Here is a 25,798-nt window from a genome sequence, read left to right on the forward strand (position 1 = left end):
CTAGAGCTGCTTTTGAGAAAAGCACATGTTTCCGACAGCTGACTAATCATCTGAATAGTAGTATACGAGTCAACCATGCACCAAGACCTCAACTGCCTTATCAGACTTTGAGTGCTTTGATTATCAAAAACAAGTTTCAAGGGCCATAATTCCAAAGTGCCTGGGCCGATTTGGCTAGTTATCGAACTTGGCCGAGGCCTTATTGGCAAACACATTTTGTTCAAGTTTGGTGAAGATCGGATGAGAAATGTTCGACGGGAGTGCGGACAAGCTTTGTGACAGACAGACAGACACACACACAGACAGGAGTAAATCAATATGTCTCCCACACCACTGTGTGGTGGGAGACATAATAAATGAGATATAGTGAAAGTGCATCAAAACTTTAACCTGAAATTCTAAGTAAAAAAGGGTGATAATTCATGAAATATTGGTGTGACAGTTATGGCCCTTGTGCCATATAATGTGGGTAATGATGCAGAATAACTATTTTAAGTTTAAAGCAAATTCATCAAGTAAATTACAGAGATAAGGAGAAAAAATAGAAAGTGTAAAAACACTTGAACCAAGGTGGGGACATGGAAAGACGCCAACGCCTGGGCGAGTAGGACAGCTCTCCATATACTTCGTATAGTCAAGCTGAAAATAGAAATAACTTTGATTTGAAGTAGAAATTGTTCTACTATGATGTTTGACAAACTTGTTAACATAAAATATTTCTGTGATTTCTATAGATACAGATGAAAAACAAACACTTCAGGTGCTCTTTAACAAGTTTATTAACAATTTAGTGTGGAATGGCAATCAACAGAAAACTCAAAACATATAACAGAAGCTCTTATATAAATTCTCCTGAAACTGAGTTTCTGACAAGCTCTCTTTTATTTGTTTTATGTGGATAAAAGAAAGTAAAATCTGGATCCAGCATACAGAAACATAAAACATGCCGAAAACAAAAGAACTTGTGTGTTAACTGATGCCACTGATGTTCACATATGATTTTATTCCAGGTAATGTTTTAAAATCGGCTTGAAATTTTTGGTTATCCAGAACCATTGGCGAAAGTATCTCAAAAGTTAGCACACTGATGTGCATGATGATTTGTAATAAGTTAACAGCTTTGTGAAGTTCATCTGTGTGAAGTTTCATCAAAATATACTGAAAGTAGGACAATCTCTATACAATAAGATATTGTCAAAATTGACTTTTTCTATAGACTCAAATAACATAAACTTACTTGAGAACCATTTTAAATCAGTCCAGCAAAAACTCAAGCACACAAACCTATCTTTATTGAATTCAACCTTTTTTTTAACTGCCTAGTTTCTTAGTATCACACACCATGTTGTTTTAAGATATCTGGACTTTGACGAAGAAAAAGTTTGATCTAAACATGCAGAAATGCTTCAAGAAGGTAGGTGTAACATAACTTCTGAAACCAACAAATAGTTCATTTTTTTAATTAACTCCTTATTTACATTTTGTTCTTCCTATTTTACCTTAAGTGCAATATGACTCCTGAACATTATTTTCATTTCATCATCGCATATGTTTACACAGGATTTATTTTCACTGTGTATATAGTACTACAAACTGGCTCCTTGTGAAACTTCTATGACACACCAAGTAAAACTTCAAAACAAAGAACTTTCAATTTCATAAAAACATCTGATTATAGCAAGTAATAAGCATATATCCTCTCTTCTTTATGTATATGGTAAAACAGGAAGAACTCTAGGTCATATCTCTCGATTTACATGTCCATATCGGCTTCCTCAATTTCATCATCTCTAGTGAATGGTTCTAGATTTCTCGTTGACATCTGAGTCAATTTAGGACAGTCTGTCATCATAGCAACATTAAGGTCAGGGGTCACTTTCGTACCATCCAGGTTTATCATTTGGAGAAATGGCAAGGACAAATTTAGAACACCTAAAATGAAAAACAATTACACCATTTCTTCAAAAATTAACAATTGAGAAAATTGTTAAATGTTTCTCATTTCAGAAACATGAGTAAGTCACATAATTGATGGCATGGTTTTTCATGAATAATTAAATAATGTTCTCAATCACTTAAGTTCCTTTTTCAAGTATACCAATGACTGGATATTCAGACAAGGATTTGGAATTCATCCATATATCCATGGATTATTATAATCCTGGTGCGGCTGTAAAAGACTGATGAAATACATGAGACTTCTGTGTGATTTTCAGAAGTCCACATGTAATTCATTATACTAGAACAACATAAAACAGAGACGTCAATTAATTTAAAATAGAATACAATGTATATCAAACCAGAATCCTCTGAATGTTACTAACAAGTGTAAAGCAAAATTTAAATGAAAAACTAGATGTGTGACCATAGGACACAGATGCCCCCCGCCCCCATCTCTTCCAGTTACTGTATGCCTATTTTTGACTAAATCAAGGGCCATAACTCTGGTCTGGCTGTGTGAAATCCCAATTAAAATACCAGGTGCACAACTGCATATGCTGAATAACAATCCCATGAGGTCCGATGACTCTAGGTGAAATACTTTTTGAAATATGCATGACACAAAATCAGATGAATGACCAACAGACATGGACAAAGTGAAATCCAAGTGCCACCCACCCAAGCAAAAAATCTGGTGGGTGGGGGGGGGGGGGAACACAATAAGATGCTTGTTCATTGAAAAAATTCTTATCACACACTTTGTGAGCAATACCAATGTAATCACATAATAAAGCAACAAACTAAGTAAATCACCTTACTTTGATTCAATTTTGCCAGATTACAACAAAGTCAATACCTTTCTTAGAGAACATGGCTTTACTTTGATTCAATTTTGCCAGATTATAACAAAGTCAATACCTTTCTTAGAGAACATGGCTTTACTTTGATTCAATTTTGCCAGATTACAACAAAGTCAATACCTTTCTTAGAGAACATGGCTTTACTTTGATTCAATTTTGCCAGATTACAACAAAGTCAATACCTTTCTTAGAGACCATGGCTTTACTTTGATTCAATTTTGCCAGATTACAACAAAGTCAATACCTTTCTTAGAGAACATGGCTTTACTTTGATTCAATTTTGCCAGATTACAACAAAGTCAATACCTTTCTTAGAGAACATGGCTTTACTTGGATTCAGTTTTGACAGATTACAACAAAGTCAATTACCTTTCTTAGAGACCATGGCTTTACTTTGATTCAATTTTGCCAGATTACAACAAAGTCAATACCTTTCTTAGAGAACATGGCTTTACTTGGATTCAGTTTTGACAGATTACAACGAAGTCAATTACCTTTCTTAGAGACCATGGCTTTACTTTGATTCAATTTTGCCAGATTACAACAAAGTCAATACCTTTCTTAGAGAACATGGCTTTACTTGGATTCAATTTTGCCAGATTACAACAAAGTCAATACCTTTCTTAGAGAACATGGCTTTACTTGGATTCAGTTTTGACAGATTACAACAAAGTCAATTACCTTTCTTAGAGACCATGGCTTTACTTTGATTCAATTTTGCCAGATTACAACAAAGTCAATACCTTTCTTAGAGAACATGGCTTTACTTGGATTCAGTTTTGACAGATTACAACAAAGTCAATTACCTTTCTTAGAGAACATGGCTTTACTTGGATTCAGTTTTGCCAGATTACAACAAAGTCAACACCTTTCTTAGAGAACATGGCTTTACTTCGATTCAATTTTGCCAGATTACAACAAAGTCAACACCTTTCTTAGAGAACATGGCTTTACTTCGATTCAATTTTGCCAGATTACAACAAAGTCAACACCTTTCTTAGAGAACATGGCTTTACTTCGATTCAATTTTGCCAGATTACAACAAAATCAATACCTTTCTTAGAGAACATGGCTTTACTTTGATTCAATTTTGCCAGATTACAACAAAGTCAATACCTTTCTTAGAGAACATGGCTTTACTTCGATTCAATTTTGCCAGATTACAACAAAGTCAATACCTTTCTTAGAGAACATGGCTTTACTTCGATTCAATTTTGCCAGATTACAACAAAGTCAATACCTTTCTTAGAGAACATGGCTTTACTTCGATTCAATTTTGCCAGATTACAACAAAGTCAATTACCTTTCTTAGAGAACATGGCTTTACTTCGATTCAATTTTGCCAGATTACAACAAAGTCAATACCTTTCTTAGAGAACATGGCTTTACTTGGATTCAGTTTTGACAGATTACAACGAAGTCAATTACCTTTCTTAGAGACCATGGCTTTACTTAGATTCAGTTTTGACAGATTACAACAAATAAAGTCAATTACCTTTCTTAGTGACCATGGTTTTACTCAGATTCAGTTTTGCCAGATTACAACAGTTATTACACACTCCAGATAATAAAAACTTGGTGGTCACTCTGCAAAACAAAACAATATGACTGTCATAACAGAAAGTGTCTTATGTATAAATAATCTTCACTTTAACTTGAAGTAACCACTATACTATAAATCATGTCAGATAAACTTCCGGCATTTAGTTAGTAGACCCGAAATGGCCTCGGCAATTTTGTACTCTCGCTATTATTTCAGTATTTGCTGGCTGTAAATGTAACACATATGAGCAAAGCTTTCCATAACAAGTGGAGACTGCTGAAATCACATCTAGAGAAAATGTAATCAAACAGATATTACTGACTGACATTACAGGAGCAACACCTTAAGTCTGAAAAGATTCTGTTTCTGCAAAATGTTGCAGTTGGATGAACTAGCTGTTAACTTAATCTATGAAATGAGTTTGTTTCTTTTATAATACAGTTTTAATTATTCTTACATTATTAATAACCCTAACTTAATTAAAATCACACACTGCAAAAAAAAACAAGCAAAATATTTTCAAGTATTCATACCCTGTACAAGCCATACTCAATTCCACAAGACTTGTTAAAGCTGAAAAAAAAGAAAAAAGTTAAATCAATTTGTCTGTACTATGAAAATGTTTAATATCTAAAGGAATACAAGCAATCGTTTCCCCCAAAAGTTCTTTATAGCATATATCTCTAACATAGCTTTCTGGTCTGTGGAATTTAAAAAAATAAGATCGGTTTTAGCTATAAAAAGTTGGCACATTCATTCTTCTTTTTTCTTACATTACATTGTTTGTAACTGTTTGCTTAAAACATTATCTGACAATTAATAAGAAACCTAGTCTGAAGGCCAAATGCAATTTGTGGTGTTTATCCTATGGGGACAAGATGGCGACTTAAACAAAGACAGAAACTCTTTCTTCTAACCTAAAACAAAATCAAATTACAAATGTATAGCAAAAATCACTCACCACCAATAACTTGAGCACCTTGATCTGTTACTAAAGTTCTGTCAACATTTAAAACTTCTAGCTGTGTCAAACCTTCCAGGAAAAACATCCCAACATCAGTTACTTTTGTATTACTCAGTATCAACTGTTTTAAACTGTAAAATAAATAAAAGACACTTTTTTCTCATGACTTTCTCATGACTTCCATAGTAATCAAGCAAGCTATCAAGGCCTGTATTCATCAATGTTTTAAGCTGAAATATAGGGTATGGCTTGACAATGCCAAAAATTAAAAAGAATCTATTTGCCAGAACTCTGGTTATAAATGGATATATACCATCTAACCTTGGATTTTCATCATTAGTAAAAACAACATGAAACCACTTCCTAAAATTCAAATAATACCCAAAATTTCCTTGAAAACCAGAATTTTCAGACTTTTTCTATTTTTAGTAACAATGACCTTGATCTAACAATAAGCATGTACCTTGCAGCCACATAAACAATCATTTCTGTCCTATTAAGCTACCTACATACAAATACCATTGCAATATATCATTCTTAATAAGTGTTACTGAGCAGAAAGTTTTTTAACAGTGGCCTACCTACAAGCCAGAGTTAGTTCTTCATATGAGCTTGCTATACATTGATTTTGGCAACAGTTTATTAATCCTAACTAAAGTTATAATGACGTAAAGTTGATGATGTAAGCAGGGAGAAAATCTATTTCAAGTTACTCTGACATTGACCCCATTGCACTAAAGAACTAGATTTCTGTACAAAACAAGAGGGCCATGAAGGCCCTGTATTGCTCACCTGACCTACTGACCTAAAGATCATCAAGATAGTTTCATTAAGATATGGTCATAAATGTGGCCTCTAAAGTGTTCATTAACTTTTTCTTTGATTTGACCCAGTGACCTAGTTTTTGATCTCACATGACCCAGATTCGAACTTGACCTAAAGATCATCAAGATTAACATTCTGACTAAGTTTCATGAAGATACAGTCATAAATGTGGCCTCGAGTGTTAACAAGCTTTTCCTTTGATTTGACCTGGTGACTTAGTTTTTGACTCCACCTGACCCAGATTTGAATTTGACCTATAGATCATCAAGATTAACATTCTGACCAAGTTTCATTAAGATATGGTCATAAATGTGGCCTCTAGAGTGTTAACTAGCTTTTCCTTTAATTTGACCTGGTGACCTAGTTTTTGACCCTACATGACCCTGATTCAAACTGGATTTTGAGATCATCATGATTAACATTCTGACTAAGTTTCATGAAGTAAATAGTCATAAATGTGGCCTCTACAGTGTTAACAAGCTTTTCCTTTGATTTGACCTGGTGGCCTAGTTTTTGACCCCAGATGACCCAATACCAAATTCATCCAAGATTTTATTGAGGGTAACATTCTGACCAAGTTTTATTAAGATTGGACCAAAATTGTGACCTCTAGAGTGTTAACAAGCTTTTCCTTTGATTTGACCTGGTGACCTAGTTTTTAACCCCACATGACCCAATATCGAACTTGTCCAAGATTTTATCAAGGGTAACATTCTGACCAAGTTTCATTAAGATTGGGTCAAAAATGTGACCTCTTGAGTGTTAACAAGCTTTTCCTTTGATTTGACCCAGTGACCTAGTTTTTGACCCCAGATGACCCAATATCGAAATCATCCAAGATTTTATTGAGGGCAACATTCTGGCCAAGTTTCATTAAGATTGGGCCAAACTTGTGACCTCTTAGAGTGTTAACAAGCTTTTCCTTTGATTTGACTTGGTGACCTAGTTTTTTTACCCCCCCGATGACCCAATATCGAACTCATCCAAGATTTTATTGAGGGTAACATTTTGACCAAGTTTCATTAAGATTGGGTCAAAATTGTGACCTCTAGAGTGTTAACAGTCAAATTGTTGACGACGACAGACTGACGACGACAGACACAGGGCGATCACAAAAGCTCACCTTGAGCACTTTGTGCTCAGGTGAGCTAAAAAGTTGAAGCCTGAACCGGGATTGTGAACTGCCTTCTAAAATTTCTACATTCAAAAAGGTACAAATTACCATACAATAGACCAACACCTTAGACCACTGCGCCATGGTAGAATTTTCAAAGTATACAGATTAATCAAATTATGTTGACCTTAAACTTGACCTCACTGATCCCATATGCAATACCAACCTTGTTTTTTGTATAAGCTACTTAGAGTATAAGCCAAACTCAATTCTTTAATCCAGACTTAATTTATTGAGCAGAAACATTTTTTTCTATTTTTAGTAACAGTGACTCCATAGATATTTGTTACCTATATGCCAAATTTTATTTCAATTCAACCCAAACTTAACTGAACAGAAATTTTAAAAAACTGACCCATCCATTCATCTGCCCATCTACCCAAAGACATTGCCAATTTATTTCCATTAAGCAGGTTTTTATCTTCAAAAAGCCTGGTTAATAAAAATTAAAAGACTAGTACATGGATATTTTCCATAGTTTATACCAGCAATACATAAGAACTTCTGTGTTTACTATACCTTTTCATCCTTCCAATATGTTCCATAGCCTCATCTCCAACTAGAATATAATTTGTCAAATCTAATGATACTAGGGAAAGATCTGCAATAAAAACAGAAAATATTATAACATCATTCTTTTATCTACCGATGCATGTGTACAATGCTTTTGCATTCTCAAGGGTAAACTTATGACTTTTGTGTTTACAACTTTAAATAGTTACATTCCTGTAACTTCACATAAAGCCAGAACATTCCAGAGGTCATAATGTTCAACTGAGCTTAAGGTTGCACCGACACAATTATAAGTCATATGGCAAATTTCCAGCTCAGACCCCAAGTGCCCCTCTGTGCATTTTTTCATCACGGGCGGGCATCTGGGTAGAACCACCAACTTCCCTCACATGAAAAATTCCATGCCCAAAGTGTGGCTCAAACCCACATCAGTGAGTGGCAAGTGATTCCAAGTCAGCAACCTTAACCATTCTGCCACTGAGGCTCCATCATAATAATCAATTGGCTATAGCTATTTATGTATGTTGTGTTCCAACATGAGATATATGCATTTCACCTAACCTTGCCTGTGAAAAGCATACATTGTGATGTAACATTAGAAAGTTTACTATTTCTACTGCTGCAGTTTGTTGATATTTTTGTCATTTTAGAGATCTATCACTTCAAAAGTATGCAATATTAGATAAATTAAAATGCTGTGAAAGAAAAGTTAACAAAATTGTTAGGCTTTCCGACTGTACAAATCTTAAATATGCCTGTATATTTCTCACCCCTATGTAAAATTCAGAACTGCAGAAAATCTTAAACACATTTTGTTTAACATCTGCAATAAATTTTACTCTTTTTTTTGCTGCTTACACTAACTCAATGTAACATATAAAACAACTGTTGTTATATACAAAAAGGAGAATAATTCTGATTTGAAACAAAATGTTAAATGTTTTACTGAGAATAGTACATTATGGCATAAAACATATCTCACCTGATATGTATTTGATTCCGATATTAGTAGTTGTATGTCTTGATGGAAGCACCAATGTATGCAAATTTAGACCTGAAAACAAAGTAAGACTGAAGAGGAACACATTGAAAAACATTTACATAATCATGAAATGTAAAATGTGGTTGGGTGTAAAGTATGTTAATGTAGAATTTTTATTTAAATGAATACATGTAATTCATCAATCAATACTCTGACTTTGCTCATCACTGAGCTTGTAAGATAAAAGGGTGCTGGACAATAAATTGGGAGAGTGATGGACTATGTACCTGAAGGTGCTGGACACGCTTAACCATGAACAGGGAGAAAGCTCATTATAAACAGGGAATGCTGACTTGGAGAGTGCTGGACTATGAACTGGAAACTTGCTGGACTTTAAACTGGGACAGTGCTGGACTATGCTTTAGGACTGCTGACTATGAGCCATGAGAATGCTGAACTATGAACTGAGAGAGTGCTGGACTATGAACTGGGAGAGTGGTGGACTATGAACTGAAAACTTGCTGGACTATAAACTGGGAGAGTGCTGGACTATGAACTGGAAACTTGCTGGACTATAAACTGGGAGAGTGCTGGACTATGAACTGGAAACTTGCTGGACTATAAACTGGGAGAGTGCTGGACTATGAACTGGAAACTTGCTGGACTATTAACTGGGACAGTGCTGGACTATGCTTTAGGACTGCTGACTATGAGCCATGAGAATGCTGAACTATGAACTGAGAGAGTGCTGGACTATGAACTGGGAGAGTGGTGGACTATGAACTGGAAAAGTGTTTGACTATGACTCAGGAATGCTGACTATGAACCATGAGAGTGCTGGACTATGAACTGAGACAGTGCTGGACTATGAACTGGGAGAGTGCTAGACTATGAACTAGGAGAGTGCTGAACTATGAACCATGAGAATGCTGGACCATAAACAGGGAAAATGTTGGACTATGAACCAAGGGAGTGCTGGATTATGAATTGGGCATGTGTTGGACAATGAACAGAGAGAGTGCTTGACTATGAACCAGGAGTGTGCTGAACTATGAACTATAGGCTGGATATGACTGGAGTGTGGAATGAATGGAAAGTGTTGACTATGAACTCAGGAAGTGCTATGACATGAATCGAAGAAGAGACTCTGGACCACGAAAAGAGAGTGCTTGACTATGAACTGGGAGAGCACTAGACTTTGAACTGGGAAAGTGCTGTACTATCATGTTTATGAAATAAGTTAATTATACCTGACAAATATTACTTGACAGTTAATCAATGTTATCCTTTCAACAAACCTGTTTAATAAGTTAACTATGCCTATCAAATGTTATGTAACAGGATATCAGTGTTACCTTTTCAAAACACCTACTAAATATGTAAACTTTACCTTTGAAATGTTATGTAATAGGTAATCAGTGTTACCTTTTTAAAAAAAACTATTAAATATGTAAACTTTACATGTAAATTGTTATATAGCAGGTAATCAATGTACCCTTTTCAACAAATCTATTAAATAAGTCAACTATACCTGTCAAATGTTTCAGAGCCTTATCTCCATTGACATTATCTGTATTGGCAATATTTAGCGACCTCAGGCCAGGATGATCAGCCAGACAGAACAAAGACTCTGTGACAATGCCAGTTCTTGCAACATTCAGGCACTCTAAATGTTCACATTCCCTAATACCTGATAAACTGACCACCTGCATGATAAAATCAGAATAGATAAGATGATTGACAGATGTAGTAAAAGTAGTGAGCATGTTTACTTGTTAATAGACCTCGACTTCGAGACTGCCCCAAGAGCAGTCAGACCAATGTTTGCTTGCCCCTGGTCAAGAAGGACAGTAATCTATATCAAAGGATTTCATTGGCTGACTACACACAGGAGGATCACTGAGCTCCTTATCAGCAGCTGCTGATAATTCATAAACTAGGCAAAGTAGAGTTATTGTTCTTTGACACTGCACTTTCCGTCAATGACCTCTGTCATTTTGTGAAGTTTCAGTGAAATGCCATAATACTTTTCAAGTAATGCTCTGGACAAGCTTTATTTTGTATAATAAAGGGAGATAATTCAAAAACTAGGTAAGGTAGAGTTATGGTACTTTGACACTGCACTTCCTGTCAATGGCCTCTATTATTTCGTTAAGTTTCAATGAAATGCCATAAATACTTTTCAAGTAATGCTCCGGACAAGCCTTATTTTGTACAATAAGGGAGATAATTCAAAAACTTGGTAAGGTAGAGTTATGATTCACTAACACTGCACTTTGTCTGAATGGCTTCTATGGTTGTGTGAAGTTTCAATCAAATCCCATTAATACTTTTCAAGTTATACTCCGGACAAAAGTGTGACAGACGCCGGACAGAAGGACGGACAAAGCGGCAACTATATGCTCGCCCTTCAGGGAGCACAAAATAAGGTGATCTCCAACCACAATAACCTTGTATCTCCCCACAAGGTAGACAAGAATAACCAATCTACACCAATGTAACAGACTCTTCAATGATAAAGCTAATGACAAATCTGAGATATGCAAAATGACATTGTAATATTTCCTTACTTTTGTATCTTCAAGGTATAAGGACCTAAGTTGTTTGGCACATGTTTGTACATGAGGGATTATTGCCTGAGTGACAGCTGTTCTGTTAAGGTTGAGCAGCTGTAGGTGTTCCGGCTGGCTAGACAAGTACTGTATCACACCTTGGTCTGTCAGCCCAGTGTCCTCCGCATTCAATGACACCAGATTCTGTAGACCTAGAACACAAGCATTGTTTTCCAATGATACATAACATATAAGTTTTCAGAGCTTGTTGAGCTTTTTAAAATTCTACACTGTACATGCTAATATGTTTGTGCCACAAAAAAGTTAATGAAAGTTCTGTTCTTAGAAAAACTTGTGACTTTTTCCAATAATTTTGCAGTGAAAGATAACAGAACAATTATTGATAAATGACTGGTTGAGATTTCATGTTTTCCACTGGTTTATTATTTCTTCTTACGTATCATTCATTGTTCATACTGAACATACAAGACATAATTTCTGTACTTGTCAAGGACGTTTCAAAGACCTTTTTTACCTTGAAACCATAACTTGAAATGTTAGTCCAACTTTTTTTCATTTCTTTTTTTTTTAAATCATTCTTTCCACAAAACAAGCTGGTGAATTCAATAATTTTATAAGGTGTTTTGGGGAAATTCGCAAATTTCTGAAAATTCCACATACTATTTTTACGGATGATTAGGGTTTTAGTAATATTCAAGGACTTTACATGGATTAGCATCATATTCAAGGACTTTAGAAGGTCTGTGTGAACCCCTTTATTATTACTACTAGCTGACAAAATGCCATTGCGTTTCAGTGTGAAACTAATATCAAAATGTGTCAATGATAATATTTCACAGAAGTGACGTTGGCTCAAGTTACGTTTATCTATGTTAAGCACCTTTGAACATGCTTATCATGAAAAGGGTGCTATATAAAACTGGTATGATATAATAATTTATATAATATTATCTTTAACTCTGTGAACATTTCCAGTTTGCAAGAAATGTAAACATATCATAGCAAAATTAACCACTTATACAGTATAGAACGTAAGAGGAGAAATAATAACTTACTTGATACTGCACTCACACATTTGTTGGATAACTGCTTACAACAACTCAAGTTCAGTTTTTTCAATTTCTTCAAAGCTGAAGAAAAAATACATCATTTAACTACAGGACATGTGTAATAACTATCAAAATAAACATCAACAAAACTATATCCCTACCTACAGCAGGCAGCAACAGCAAAGAACTTTCTACATGTATAATGATATACCAAACAATCTGGATTTCGTGTAACATAATTTTATTCGACCGAATTAGTTATGCCTGTTCAGTATGCGGTGCCATTGTAGTGCATCTGTTAATTTCATAAAAATTTCTCTCCTAAGTTCACTCCATTCTTTTATATTTATATACATTTCCAAACAGAGAAACAGAAAAAGTTACTAACTTGTAAAGGGTGTAAAGAAAGTTTGTTCCAGTTAAGTTACATGTATATTATTTTACTGAGAAGTAAAAGACATTAAGAAAGGTCCATACTATTTACCGAAAAATCACCTATGATCATGTTTTGGGTTTTACTGCTTGATGAATTTATATGAATGTATGACATTCAGTGTAAAATTACCCTTATTCAAATTATTTTTGGAGGAATGGTATTTTTCACAAAATTCTATAGGGTTAGGCAACTTGCAGACTTAAAAGCACACATATGTTGCTAATGTTGCGATATTTTTAGAACTTGTCTGTTTCGTTTTACATAATAGTAGCTGAAGTTGTATTGTACAAATAATATTACAAGGTCAGATATAAAATTTTAGTGATGTATCAATTAATGAAGATACACTTGTTTATTTACAAAAGTTGAAAATCTCTGAAATTAGTAAATGGAATAAATTGTATTTTCTCCAATAAGAAAATCTGAAATTAGCCAAATTTCTGTATCAGCACAAAGACAACATATCAGCATTTAATATGACTGAAACAACTTTACCATGTTTTTGCTATGTGGATTTACTTATTCAATTGGAACTAACTTCCTTTACACCCTTTATGTTAGGGACATAATAAAACAGTTACACAGTATTCGGTCGGAGAAAAATATTTCAATCTTCAAACAAACAATATTCTCCTTGTATTTATTACAGCATTGGTAAAAACATTTTTACCAAACATACATAAACTTACTTGTAAGACACTGAAGCCCATTATCAGTTATCAGTGGACAGGCACTGAGGCTTAGATGTGATAAGTTTGTGTGCAGCCTGAATAATAATACAAATATAATTTTTATTCTGTTCATCTGAAGCACAGAATCCAATAAAATTATCCTTCATAAAAAGTAATAATTTCAAACCATACTTTTCAACACAAACAAAAGATGCTTTTGTTAAAATCAAAATGTGTGTTTGTTCCATTGTGTTTTAAGTCACACCAACATAGTTCATGAGATATTTGCCTTTTCCAGCTTTTAACTGCGGAAGAAAATCCCAGGTGCCCCTCTGAGTACTATTTCAGGCATGGGCAGGTATCTGGGTAAAACCACAGACATTTTATCGTTTCCCCATGTGGCAACCTGAGCAGGGCTCATACACACTAAGATGGCAGACAAGTCATTCGAAGTTAGTGACATTAACCACTCAGCCATAAAAGCCCATACTAAAAATGCACAACACTTTTTAAAGCACACTGTTGGGACTAGTATCTTACCTGACGGAATGCAGCAGTTCATTGGTTGTATATGGGTAGCAATCAAGAATCAGCTTCCGCAGGTAACTGAAAGCATCAAACATATTTCATATGAAAGCAACAAGATGCTATCTTAGCATCAAACGTATTTCACATGAAGGCAACAAGATGCTACCTTAGCATCAAACATATTTCACATGAAGGCAACAAGATGCTATCTTAGCATCAAACATATTTCACATGAAGGCAACAAGATGCTATCTTAGCTTCAAACATATTTCAGTTGAAGGCAACAAGATGCTATCTTAGCATCAAACATATTTCACATGGAGACAACAAGATTCTATCTTAGCATCTTACATATTTCACATGGAGGCAACAAGATGCTATCTTAGCATCAAACATATTTCACATGGAGGCAACAAGATGCTATCTTAGCATCAAACATATTTCACATGGAGGCAAAAAGATGCTATCTTAGCATCAAACACATTTTATATGAAGGCAACAAGATGCTATCTTAACATCAAACATATTTCACATGGAGGTAACAAGATGCTATCTTAACAAGTCTATTTTCACATAAATGAAATCAGAATGAATACAGATGTACTGACAATTTTTACATTTTACATGTCTTCAAAGATTTGTTTTAAAATTTACTGTGTTTAAATCTAATCTACTGACCTCTGCTAAAGTTAAAGATATTTTCATAATTTTCAAGGTAAACATGAAGTTTCATACATGCATGTTTCAAATGCAAAAAGCTTTGTTAAAAAAGGAAGTTAAACTATAGATGAGTAATGACATTCTACTGGGAATGTGTACTTCTCAAAAATGTTTAATCCAACCAACCACCTAACTTAACATAACCTAACCATGTAGAACTTCCAACAACCTACCATGGTAATATGCTTTAATGACAAATACATGTTAACTGACAGAAGAAACTCCTTGGCATAATACAGTCCATCGTATAAACCTTTCTAACACTATAAAATTTTATTTTTACTGGTAGAACTTCAACATTTACCTTTGATTGCAAACTTACCAGTCATTCAACTTGTTTAGGTTACCATATAAAGGACTTGAGCCACATACTCTCTCAGTAACAATGATGGTCAATTATAATTCAAGCCAGATTATATGTGTGAACAGGCATGTGTGCATGCTTATTTCAATGATTTTAAAGACAAACAAAGTTCAGCTTTTGATGGTGAAGAAAGACAACCAGGTGCTTCTTTACTTCAGGTGCAGACAGACAGGCACCTAGGTAGAACCAGACAGGCAGGCACCTAGGTAGAACCAGACAGGCAGGCACCTAGGTAGACAGACAGGCAGGCACCTAGGTAGAACCACAGACAGACAGGCACCTAGGTAGAACCACAGACAGACAGGCATCTAGGTAGAACCAGACAGGCAGGCACCTAGGTAGAACCACAGACAGGCACCTAGGTAGAACCACAGACAGGCAGGCACCTAGGTAGAACCACAGACAGACAGGCACCTAGGTAGAACCACAGACCAGAGCTCCAGATAAGCTGCGTATTTGCGTATTTACGCAATTAAAATTGCAGAAAACCCAATTGAATTCATACAGTGTGCGTACTGAAACGCAATTAAAATTCCTAATACCCAATTCGTAAAAAATAGCTTGCGTATCGCTTTTTCCTTATAACTAAAACGGGTACGAGACTTAAACGCTAGATTTGACTGACTGGTTATACGTTACTGCAGTACAGGTTGCAATTTATCGGAAAAATAACAGGACCATTCAGTCGGCTGATCGGTGTAATTTGGACGCTTTGTAAACAATTTTACGCTGATAAAATGTAAAGAGGTTGCAGGAAAAAATATTGTTGCAGCACAAACAAACAAATTAGTGGGATATTTTGCTGTTCAACAATGACAGTTATCTGTTTGTGACGATGTAGTGTCACCAATACTGGATGACATCTTTTGGGAGAATGCATATTGCGGTGACCACATCGTTCGGGATATTGTGGATGAACTGATCTCAGACTGCATTAAAAGTGAAAAAGAAAACAACAGTATGAAACATTCATTACAATTTTAAATACATTTTTGTGTTAAACATTGAAGGGCGCCATTAAAATACTTAGTCAGTCCTGTTTAATGATATATACCATGTATACTGTAAGCAAAAAAATACTCAATTGTTAGTGCGAGATTGGTAAAATACCCAATTGGTTTTAGCAAATACCCAATTACTTCTGAAAAGGCTGGGTAATGATATTATTTTTACCCAATTCAAATTTCCAATACCCAATTCAGACAAAAAGTGATGGGTAAATACCCAACTGCACCAAAAGCTTATCTGGAGCTCTGACAGACAGACAGGCACCTAGGTAGAACCATAGACAGGCAGGCACCTAGGTAGAACCAGACAGGCAGGCACCTAGGTAGAACCACAGACAGACAGGCACCTAGGTAGAACCACAGACAGACAGGCACCTAGGTAGAACCACAGACAGGCAGGCACCTAGGTAGAACCAGACAGACAGGCACCTAGGTAGAACCACAGACAGGCAGGCGCCTAGGCAGAACCACAGACAGACAGGCACCTAGGTAGAACCACAGACAGGCAGGCACCTAGGTAGAACCACAGACAGGCAGGCACCTAGGTAGAACCACAGACAGGCAGGCACCTAGGTAGAACCACCCACCTTCTGCAAGCTAAATACTAGAGTGCTTCAGCACATGACATCCCTAACGAGGCTTAAACTAACGCAGGCAATCCAAAGTCAGTAACCTTAACTTCTAGGCAATAAAAGCACATTAACCTTTAGCCTGCTGGCGGCAAGTGACTCTGCCTTTGTGACCAGTCCAGACCTTTATGGTCTGCACTGCTCACTATTAAGTCAATAAATTTTCATTGAACACCCCTTCGAATAATATATGGTACTGCCCAAATTGAATGATGGACAAGTCCATTTTAGAAATTTAGCAGGCAAAGGGTTAATGTGAAGAACAATGGATCTCTGTATTTATGCCCTAAAACATGTTGTTGCAGTTTTCCTTCAGATTAGAATATGTCAAACATTAATAACCAGGGTTCTCTCCTCTTGCAGACCACCCTGCTATTCGAACTACAAAACTGAAACACCTTACAATACACAATAATAATTTACCATGGAATAAAAGCATTCAGTGTCTTTGGTTTGAGTTGTTTCTCCTTGACTAGAAACTCTAAGATCACTTGAGCCATGTCCTCGGATATTCCAGCAAGGCTGAGCAGCTGATTTCGAGGGTCATTCAATCTGTGCATGATATGTTTAAGACAATGTACAAGCAGTGACTGTACAGGCTGGTGTACCACAGATAAAACTGTCCCTGAACTGGAACCTGGGCTCTGTCTGGGCTCCTGGGCTGGCTGGGCGAGACGTGCCTGAGCTCTCTCTACTGTGAACACGAAAGTATATTGATCAAAACTGATTCAAACAAAAGTTTTAAAGAGTACTTACATCTAATTAACTATTAATTTGTTCTATGGAGAAACTTATAAATAACCAGTTCCCTGAAAGAATAAGGATATTAAAGTGTCACATTCTAATGAAAACCAGTGTTCTTTCTGCAACCAACAAATTTGTTATAACTAAATAAATTAATTTAAGTGTCCTTTTGATGAAATATTTTCTTTTTCTTGAGATGGCAAAAATCTACTTATTTATTTTGCTTACGTGCTAGTTCCCGGACAGATCTGTGTTGATAAGCATCGTTATGACTCGGATCACCCATGGGAACCAGTCTTTGTCCAACTCCTCCAAAAGCTTGATTATTTCCCTGTTCACCAATCTGCATTCCAAATATGTCATGACCTTGACCTATTAAATAGAGAATAGAGAAAAATCAGTTGTCTTTATTTTCTTCACGAAACAACAGTATAAAAGTAATACACTGTCATATTCACTTAAGTACTTTAGGTGACAAAGTACAGTCAATGAAATCTTAGAAGATAAAATATTAAATCAATGTTTGTATCTATTATTTTTTAAAAGGTAACAAACAGAAAAAAAATTAATCACTGTGGTAACATGTTTAACTTACAGAAATTTTACAAACCATCAATTTCTCAACAAGACTTAATATATTTAGGGCTGCTTGAGAGAATCATGACACATAATTTAAATATCTGTCTTAACATTAATTTTATAACCTTAAGCATACAGGGACAGAGATTACGTTAAGCTATCTCCTAGAAAAACTTGCTTAGATGTCTTACCCATGATATTTCCAGGTGGAGGAGGCATCCGATGTCCTGCAATGCCACCTGGCATACCTAAACCCTGCCACGGATTGCCACGCCCTAGTGCCCCTGGAGCCACCAGATGAGGGTCCTCCTCGTCCTCCTCCTCCTCCATGATTTCCTCACCAGCTGGCTGACCCAAACCTACAGTGGTATTAAACATAAACATAATCAGATGAATAAATTAAATACTTGGCTCACATTAGAAACAATTTTCTACAAAGCGAAAGCAATTTCTGGCATTTATTCAATTAATATAAAAAATGACTCACCTAGTCTGTGATTTTTTTTTTTAATTATAAACAAACTGACTTAACAAAGAACACAAACAATGGTAGAAATAAAATGCAAACTAAATCAATAATCTACTCAAATTTTTTTATTGCAAGTCTTGTTACTAGTTTTGACTTCTTATGTCTTGATGTCATATATACATTTTTCAAATCAGATTCTACAAAGACATTCACATTTTCCAGCCACATTGTCAATGTTAAGCTACCATTTTTAACTTGTATGCCAAAAACTTGACGCAGTTAACAATGAAAGATAGACTGTAAATGTGGATTTTTAAAGACTTAAAACCAAGAGTCTGTTCATTTATTCTAAAAACTGCAAGAAAATCCGAGGAGACACTGAAATGCTGTATCCTATTCATGTAAGTATTTAAAGTATTAAGAAGTAATCCATAACAATGCTGTACAAAAAAGAGACAATCATTCTGTCTTTTAAAGTAATCTACAACTAGAATGTGTCTGTAGGACACAGGGTGTGCCCCCCACTGGTACATTTGTCACAAACTAGAGTTGTCACAGGAGTGATGAATTATACCCCCACAATATGGCCTTGTCACAGAACTAAGCCAATGTCAAAGCCGAACTTGCTTGACCTTTGACCTACTGACCACAAAATCAATAGAGGTCATCTGCTAGTCATGATCAACCTCCCTATGAAGTTTCATGATCCTCCGCCCAAGCGTTCTCAAGTTATTGTCTGTAAAAGGTTTAAATGACCTTTGACCTTTGGAACTCAAAATCAATATGGGTCATCTGCTTGACATGACCAACCTCCAGATTAAGTTTCCTGATCCTAGTCCCAAGCATTCTCAAGTTATTGTCCGAAAACTGTTTCAACGTTCCGGGTCACTGTGACCTTGACCTGTGACCTAAAAATCATTAGGGGTCATCTGCTAGTCATAACTAACCTCCCTATCAATTTTCATGATCCTAGGCCCAAGCATTCTCAAGTTATCATCCGGAAACCGTTCAACTGTTCCGAGTCACTGTGACCTAGACCTTTGACCTACAGACCTCAAAGTCAAACTTGACCTGCATTTCATGATGTTACACCTGTGTACCAAAATTTATGATCCTAGGCCCAAGCATTCTCAAGTTATCATCCAGAAACCGTTTAACTGTTCAGGGTCACTGTGACCTTGACCTTTGACCTACTGACCCCAAATTCGAACTTGACCTGTATTTTCTGATGTTACACCTGTGTACCAAAAATTGTTGAAATTGGTCAAGCCTGTCTTGAGTTATCATCCGGAAACCATGCAAAACCAACAGACCGACCGACCGCCAAGCTCACTCCTATATACCCCCCCCAAACTTCGTTTTGTGGGGGTATAATAAGGGGAAATCATTCAAATGTTTGCAGTCTTAATGGGGTATAGCCTCAAAAAAAAAAAAAAAAAAAAAAAAAAAAAATGAAATGGATTCATTATTTTATACCATATACTTTTTGAGCTATGAGCATCACAAACAAAAAATCCACTATTTTGGCTATTTCAAGGGCCATAACTCTGTAATAAACGCTAAAATTCTCAAGAAGAATGCCAAGTGTGCAAGGTCACATTATGATAAAGACTCAAGCAAGGTTTCATGAATTTACATTAAATACTTTTTGAGTGAGGCACATAATTAGGTGAAAATGTGCATTTTTGACTATTTCAGGGGCCATAACTCTAGAAATAGGGGGCGGACCCAGATGAAAAATAGGAGGTGCGCAAGTTCATATCATGATAAAGATTCATGCAAGGTTTCATCAATTTATATCAAATACTTTTGAGCTAGGCGTGTCACAAGGTGAAAATGTGCATTTTTGACTATTTCAGGGGCCATAACTCTAGAAATAGGGGGCGGACCCAGATGAAAAATAGGAGGTGCGCAAGTTCATATCATGATTAAGACTCAAGCAAGGTTTCATGAATCTATATCAAATACTTTTGGAGCTAGGCGTGTCACAAGGTGAAAATGTGCTTTTTTTACTATTTCAGGGGCCATAACTCTAACAAGAGGACCATGATGGTCCTGAATCGCTCACCTCTTCCCACATGACCCAGTTTTGAGTATGACATCTTTTTTTCTATTATTTGACATAGTGACCTAGTTTTTGAGCTCATGTGACCCAGTTTTGAACTTGACCTAGATATTATCAAGATAAAAATTCTGACCAATTTTCATGAAGATCCACAGAAAAATTTGGTCTCTAGGTTTTTCTATTGTTTCACCTATTGACCTAGTTTTCGAAGGTACGTGACCCTGTTTTGAACTTTACCTAGATATCATCAAGGTGAACATTCTCACTAATTTTCATGAAGATCTCATGAAAAATATGGCCTCTAGAAAGGTCACAAGGTTTTTCTATTTTTATACCTACTGGCCTAGTTTTTGACCGCACATGACCCAGTTTCGAAACTGATCTAGATATCATCAAGGTGAACACTCAGATCAATTTTCATGAAGATCCATTGAAAAATATGGCCTCTAGAGAGGTCAAAAGATTTTAATAATTTTAGACCTACTGACCTAGTTTTTGACCGCAGTTGATTCAGTTTCAAACTTGACTTGCTAGATATCATCAAGATGAACATTCAGACCAACTTTCATACAGATCCCATGAAAAGTATGGCCTCTAGAGAGGTCAGAAGGTTTTTTATTATTTGACCTACTGACCTAGTTTTTTATGGCACATGACCCAGTTTCAAACTTGACCTAGATAACATCAAGGTGAACATTCTGACCAATTTTTATGGAGATCCATTCATAAGTATGGCCTCTAGAGAGGTCACAAGGTTTTTCTATTTTTAGACCTACTGACCTAGTTTTTGACCGCACATGACCCTGTTTCGAACTTGACCTAGATATTATCAAGATGAACATTCAGACCAATTTTCATACAGATCCAATGAAAAATATGGCCTTTAGAGGTCACAAGGTTTTTCTATTATCTGACCTACTGACCTAGTTTTTGATGGCACGTGACCCAGTTTCGAACTTGACCTAGATATCATCAAGATGAACATTCAGACCAACTTTCATACAGATCCCATGAAAAATATGGCCTTTAGAGAGGTCACAAGGTTTTTCTATTATTTGACCTACTGACCTAGTTTTTGATGGCACGTGACCGAGTTTCGAACTTGACCTAGGTATCATCAAGGTGAACGTTCTGACCAATTTTCATGAAGATCTTTTGAAATATATGGCCTCTAGAGAGGTCACAAGGTTTTTCTATTTTTAGACCTACTAACCTAGTTTTTGAAGGCACGTGACCCAGTTTCGAACTTGACCTAGATATAATCAAGATGAACATTCTGACCAACTTTCATAAAGATCCCATGAAAAATGTGACCTCTAGAGTGGTCACAAGGTTTTTCTATTTTTAGACCTACTGACCTAGTTTTTCACCGCACGTGACCCAGTTTTGAACTTGACCTAGATATCATCAAGATAAACATTCTGACCAACTTTCATGAAGATCCCATGAAAAATGTGACCTCTAGAGTGGTCACAAGGTTTTTCTATTTTTAGACCTACTGACCTAGTTTTTGACCGCACGTGACCCAGTTTCGAACTTCACCTAGATATCATCAAGATGAACATTCTGACCAATTTTCATAAAGATCCCATGAAAAATGTGACCTCTAGAGTGGTCACAAGCAAAAAGTTTACGGACGCACGGACGGACGGACGACGGACACTGCGCAATCACTAAAGCTCACCTTGTCACTTTGTGACAGGTGAGCTAAAAATAGGGGGCGGAGCCAGAGAAAAATAAGAGGTGCACAAGTTCATACCATGTTAAAGACTCATGCAAGGTTTCATCAATTTATATCAAATACTCTTTGAGCTAGGCATGTCACAAGGTGAAAATGTGCATTTTTTACTATTTCAGGGGCCATAACTCTAGAAATAGGGGGCGGACCCAGATGAAAAAAAGGAGGTGCGCAAGTTCATATTATCATCAAGATTCATGCAAGGTTTCATGAATCTATATCAAATACTTTTGGAGCTAGGCGTGTCACAAGGTGAAAATATGCATTTTTGACTATTTCAGGGGCCATAACTCTAAAATTAGGGGGTGGAGCCAGACGAAAAATAGAAGGTGCACAAGTTCATATCATGATAAAGACTCCTGCAAGGTTTCATTAATTTATATCAAATACTTTTTGAGCTAGGCGTGTCACGAACTTCGGACGGATGCATGGACGGAAGGATGGACGCACGGACAAGAGCAAATCTATATGCCCCCACCACTCATGGGGGGGCACAAAAATATATTAAAAGTATTCAAATATAATGCTGAAATAATTATGAGCTACCGCTTCATTCATATTTTCCAAAACACTTTTTCCATGATTTTTCTTTACTATACCATTCATATTATACCTTACACTAAACAACTCCAAGGATGGTAACAGGAAGTTATGAAAATTTCAAAGTATCTTGATAAAATCTGAATCATCCAAAAACAATATTGGAAGTGAACTCTGAACTTCAGTTACTGTATTTGGAATATCAAAAATCATACTTTTTCACTTTTGACTTAATTTGTTGATGGATTGTTATAAAACAGTTAGGATATCTTAGTATAAGTAAGCACTAAAATCAACATTTCCTTTCTTGTTTTTCTAAAATTTTGGGGAAAAAATGTTTGAATGTTTTTCAATGGGCCAGAATTTTAAATAGAGGAAAAAATGTTTCTGGTCATAAAGTCAGCATTATCAAAAATATCTTTTTCCTACTAGCAATACTGAAGACATACTGAAAAGTGGGTAACTTACATCTGGAACATGCAATATTAAACAAGACTTCAACATACAAAATACCTTGTTGAGGTGGTATTTGATTTTCATTCTCCAAAGAGAAGCCTTGACCCCATCGGTGACCTCTTGGCGGATCACGTACCTGACTAGGAAGATCCCTATTTGCCTCGACCGTGGGGGGATAAGAAATAGTTTCCATTGGTTCTGGGGATGTGCTTGGCTCTAAAATGCATACATGAGGAAAAAGGCTTTTCAAAATGAATTTTCATATCTTAATCCAGCTCTGTCTTAGATTTGTCTGCAGCAAAATAGAATCATTTAAACAAAAGTGTTATTTTTTTTAACTCTCAAGACCACTAATTTAGTGATGTAAGTAAACTTCACAAGTAGAATTTGAATGAAACATACAATTTGCATATGACATGAATGTTAATTTAGATGGTCTGTAATGATTTAACTTGGTGGATATACAATTTTATAATGACCTAAGGATGTGAATTTCTGAATTTTAAATTCTAACGGTAAAATAACAGGAACTCATTTTTTTCAATAGGATTTTATTTGTGGATTGGCAAAACCACAGAATTTAAATAATATGAATTTCACAATAAATGGTTTTGGTAAAATACCAGCATTTTTTTCCAACAAAAACTATCAGTATATATTACAGAACTACTAACCTGTTACAGGAGATGGCGTCTGTTTTTTCTGCAACACTAATGAGCCTGTTGGTGTCAGTTTTAAATCAGTCATTGTAGATGGCATGTCGGCTGATGTGAATTCATGGTGTGGGAAAGGCTGTACAAACAAAGATATAAAATATAAAATTCAAATAAAATCTATATCTGTACAAAACATTGTCTTACTTCTTCTCCATGTCCAACAAATGAAAAACAAATTAAAACATTTTACTCGTTTTGATCATGAATTTATGGTGATTATTTGCAATTCTTTGATAATTTACATATTGCGATTTCATACCTGTTCATGCAGAGTTTCCTTTGTTTAATTTTCTGAGGTGTCAAAATTCAGAACAAATCAAGTTTATTCACATAACATAACCAAACACATTCAAATGTACCAATAAAGTCAAGTTATAGATATCAAAATGTAGATTTTTCAGTATTAAGCAATTTGATTAAATTTATCAGAAAATTATAGCTGATGCCTACAACTGTGTACAGGGATTAACTACTTGTACACATAAACATAACATCATGAATTGGATACAGAAACATTTGTTGCCATAGCAACAAAATAAAAAGGCTGTTCATATTCTCCATATTGCCATCTATCTGTGTTCCAAGTTTCATGAAAAAATGTCTTGTACTTTAAGTTTTCACTGGACTCTACTTTGTGACACTGATGGACGACAGACAGATGAAATGGCAAATCATAAATCCCCTTTCGAGACTAACAGGGAACTGTCAATTAAGAGTCATACAGGCATCAAGTTCCTTTTCTTATGTTAAAGGTTTACTACCTTCTGAAAATCTACAAGAAGTATTATACACAGACCTGTATAAAGATGTAGCCAGACATATCTCGATGATGGCTAGCTGTGAACTCCCACACTTGTTTTAATGTTGAAGCAGGGCTAAATGACTGACGAAGAGATCTTCCATCTGGTAATCTTATCTGAAAATAAACTTGTATCGTTGTACATTAAAAAACAGCAAAAACTACAAGAATGAAAAGTTTGCATGTTTATATGAAGTGTACTTCAGAAATATGTCATACAACAGTTAGCAGTAAATCAAAACACATGGTAACCGTTAACTGTACAGCTGTTACAAGAAATACTGTGGGCACAGAAGAGGAGAGCATAACAGAGTTTATACCAGTTTGAGAAGTTGAAGCAAGTCATATGGCTTGGTAAGTCAAGGCTTTGGCATCCATTGTCTCATATTTATTTATTCATGTACTATATGTAGTACTGTGATTAGACACAAATTTCATAGATAAAATTTCTTTACAATAACTGAAGTTAGAAACTCTTCAGTTTAACGGCACCAAATAAGGGTTGTCTGCAAAACACATATGCTAAGATGATGGCTACCCCTTACCATGCTGGACACGATTGATTCTGCCTTTGCGACCAGTGCAGATCATGATCAGCCTGCACATCTGCGCAATCTGATCATGATCTGCACTGTTCGCAAATCAGCCAGTATTTTTTGGTAAGCACCCCTTTTAACAGTTAATGGTACTGTCCAAATTGGAAGATGGTAATTTCATTATAGAAATTTAGCAAGGTAATGGCTAGGCAGAGGGTACCTGGTGCAAAATTTTTCAGTCCCAAGTATGTTCTGACCTTTGACCTAAAGACCCCAAAAATATTATGGTTCAACTTCTGACCACAGACAATCATGCCGAAGCATTTTCAAGAAACAGTTTTAGCCTCAAGGTCAGTGACCTAAGCCTTTGACATATA

At 35.8% G+C, this 25,798-nt stretch overlaps 2 protein-coding genes across 3 annotated transcripts in view; both read right to left on the reverse strand.

Moving 5' to 3' along the window:
- LOC123530728 (transmembrane channel-like protein 1) overlaps positions 1-25,798 on the reverse strand; it is a 138,442-nt gene that overhangs the window by 75,191 nt on the left and 37,453 nt on the right. The window lies entirely within an intron of this gene.
- Positions 762-25,798, reverse strand: part of LOC123532610 (uncharacterized) — a 30,951-nt gene continuing 5,914 nt past the window's right edge. Inside the window, exons 6-22 of the mRNA XM_045314078.2 lie at positions 24,883-25,002; positions 24,045-24,162; positions 23,428-23,586; positions 18,294-18,461; positions 17,752-17,895; positions 17,203-17,473; positions 14,072-14,137; positions 13,550-13,626; positions 12,431-12,505; positions 11,373-11,566; positions 10,334-10,508; positions 8,803-8,874; positions 7,827-7,908; positions 5,306-5,439; positions 4,878-4,917; positions 4,297-4,388; positions 762-1,932 (exon numbers count right to left, since the gene is read on the reverse strand). Coding sequence (XP_045170013.2) covers positions 1,754-1,932; positions 4,297-4,388; positions 4,878-4,917; positions 5,306-5,439; positions 7,827-7,908; positions 8,803-8,874; positions 10,334-10,508; positions 11,373-11,566; positions 12,431-12,505; positions 13,550-13,626; positions 14,072-14,137; positions 17,203-17,473; positions 17,752-17,895; positions 18,294-18,461; positions 23,428-23,586; positions 24,045-24,162; positions 24,883-25,002 — 2,166 coding nt within the window. The 3' untranslated portion in view covers positions 762-1,753. The remainder of the gene's footprint in view (positions 1,933-4,296; positions 4,389-4,877; positions 4,918-5,305; positions 5,440-7,826; positions 7,909-8,802; positions 8,875-10,333; positions 10,509-11,372; positions 11,567-12,430; positions 12,506-13,549; positions 13,627-14,071; positions 14,138-17,202; positions 17,474-17,751; positions 17,896-18,293; positions 18,462-23,427; positions 23,587-24,044; positions 24,163-24,882; positions 25,003-25,798) is intronic.

This window comes from Mercenaria mercenaria, chromosome 3, assembly GCF_021730395.1.
Source record: "Mercenaria mercenaria strain notata chromosome 3, MADL_Memer_1, whole genome shotgun sequence".
Taxonomy (NCBI): domain Eukaryota; kingdom Metazoa; phylum Mollusca; class Bivalvia; order Venerida; family Veneridae; genus Mercenaria; species Mercenaria mercenaria.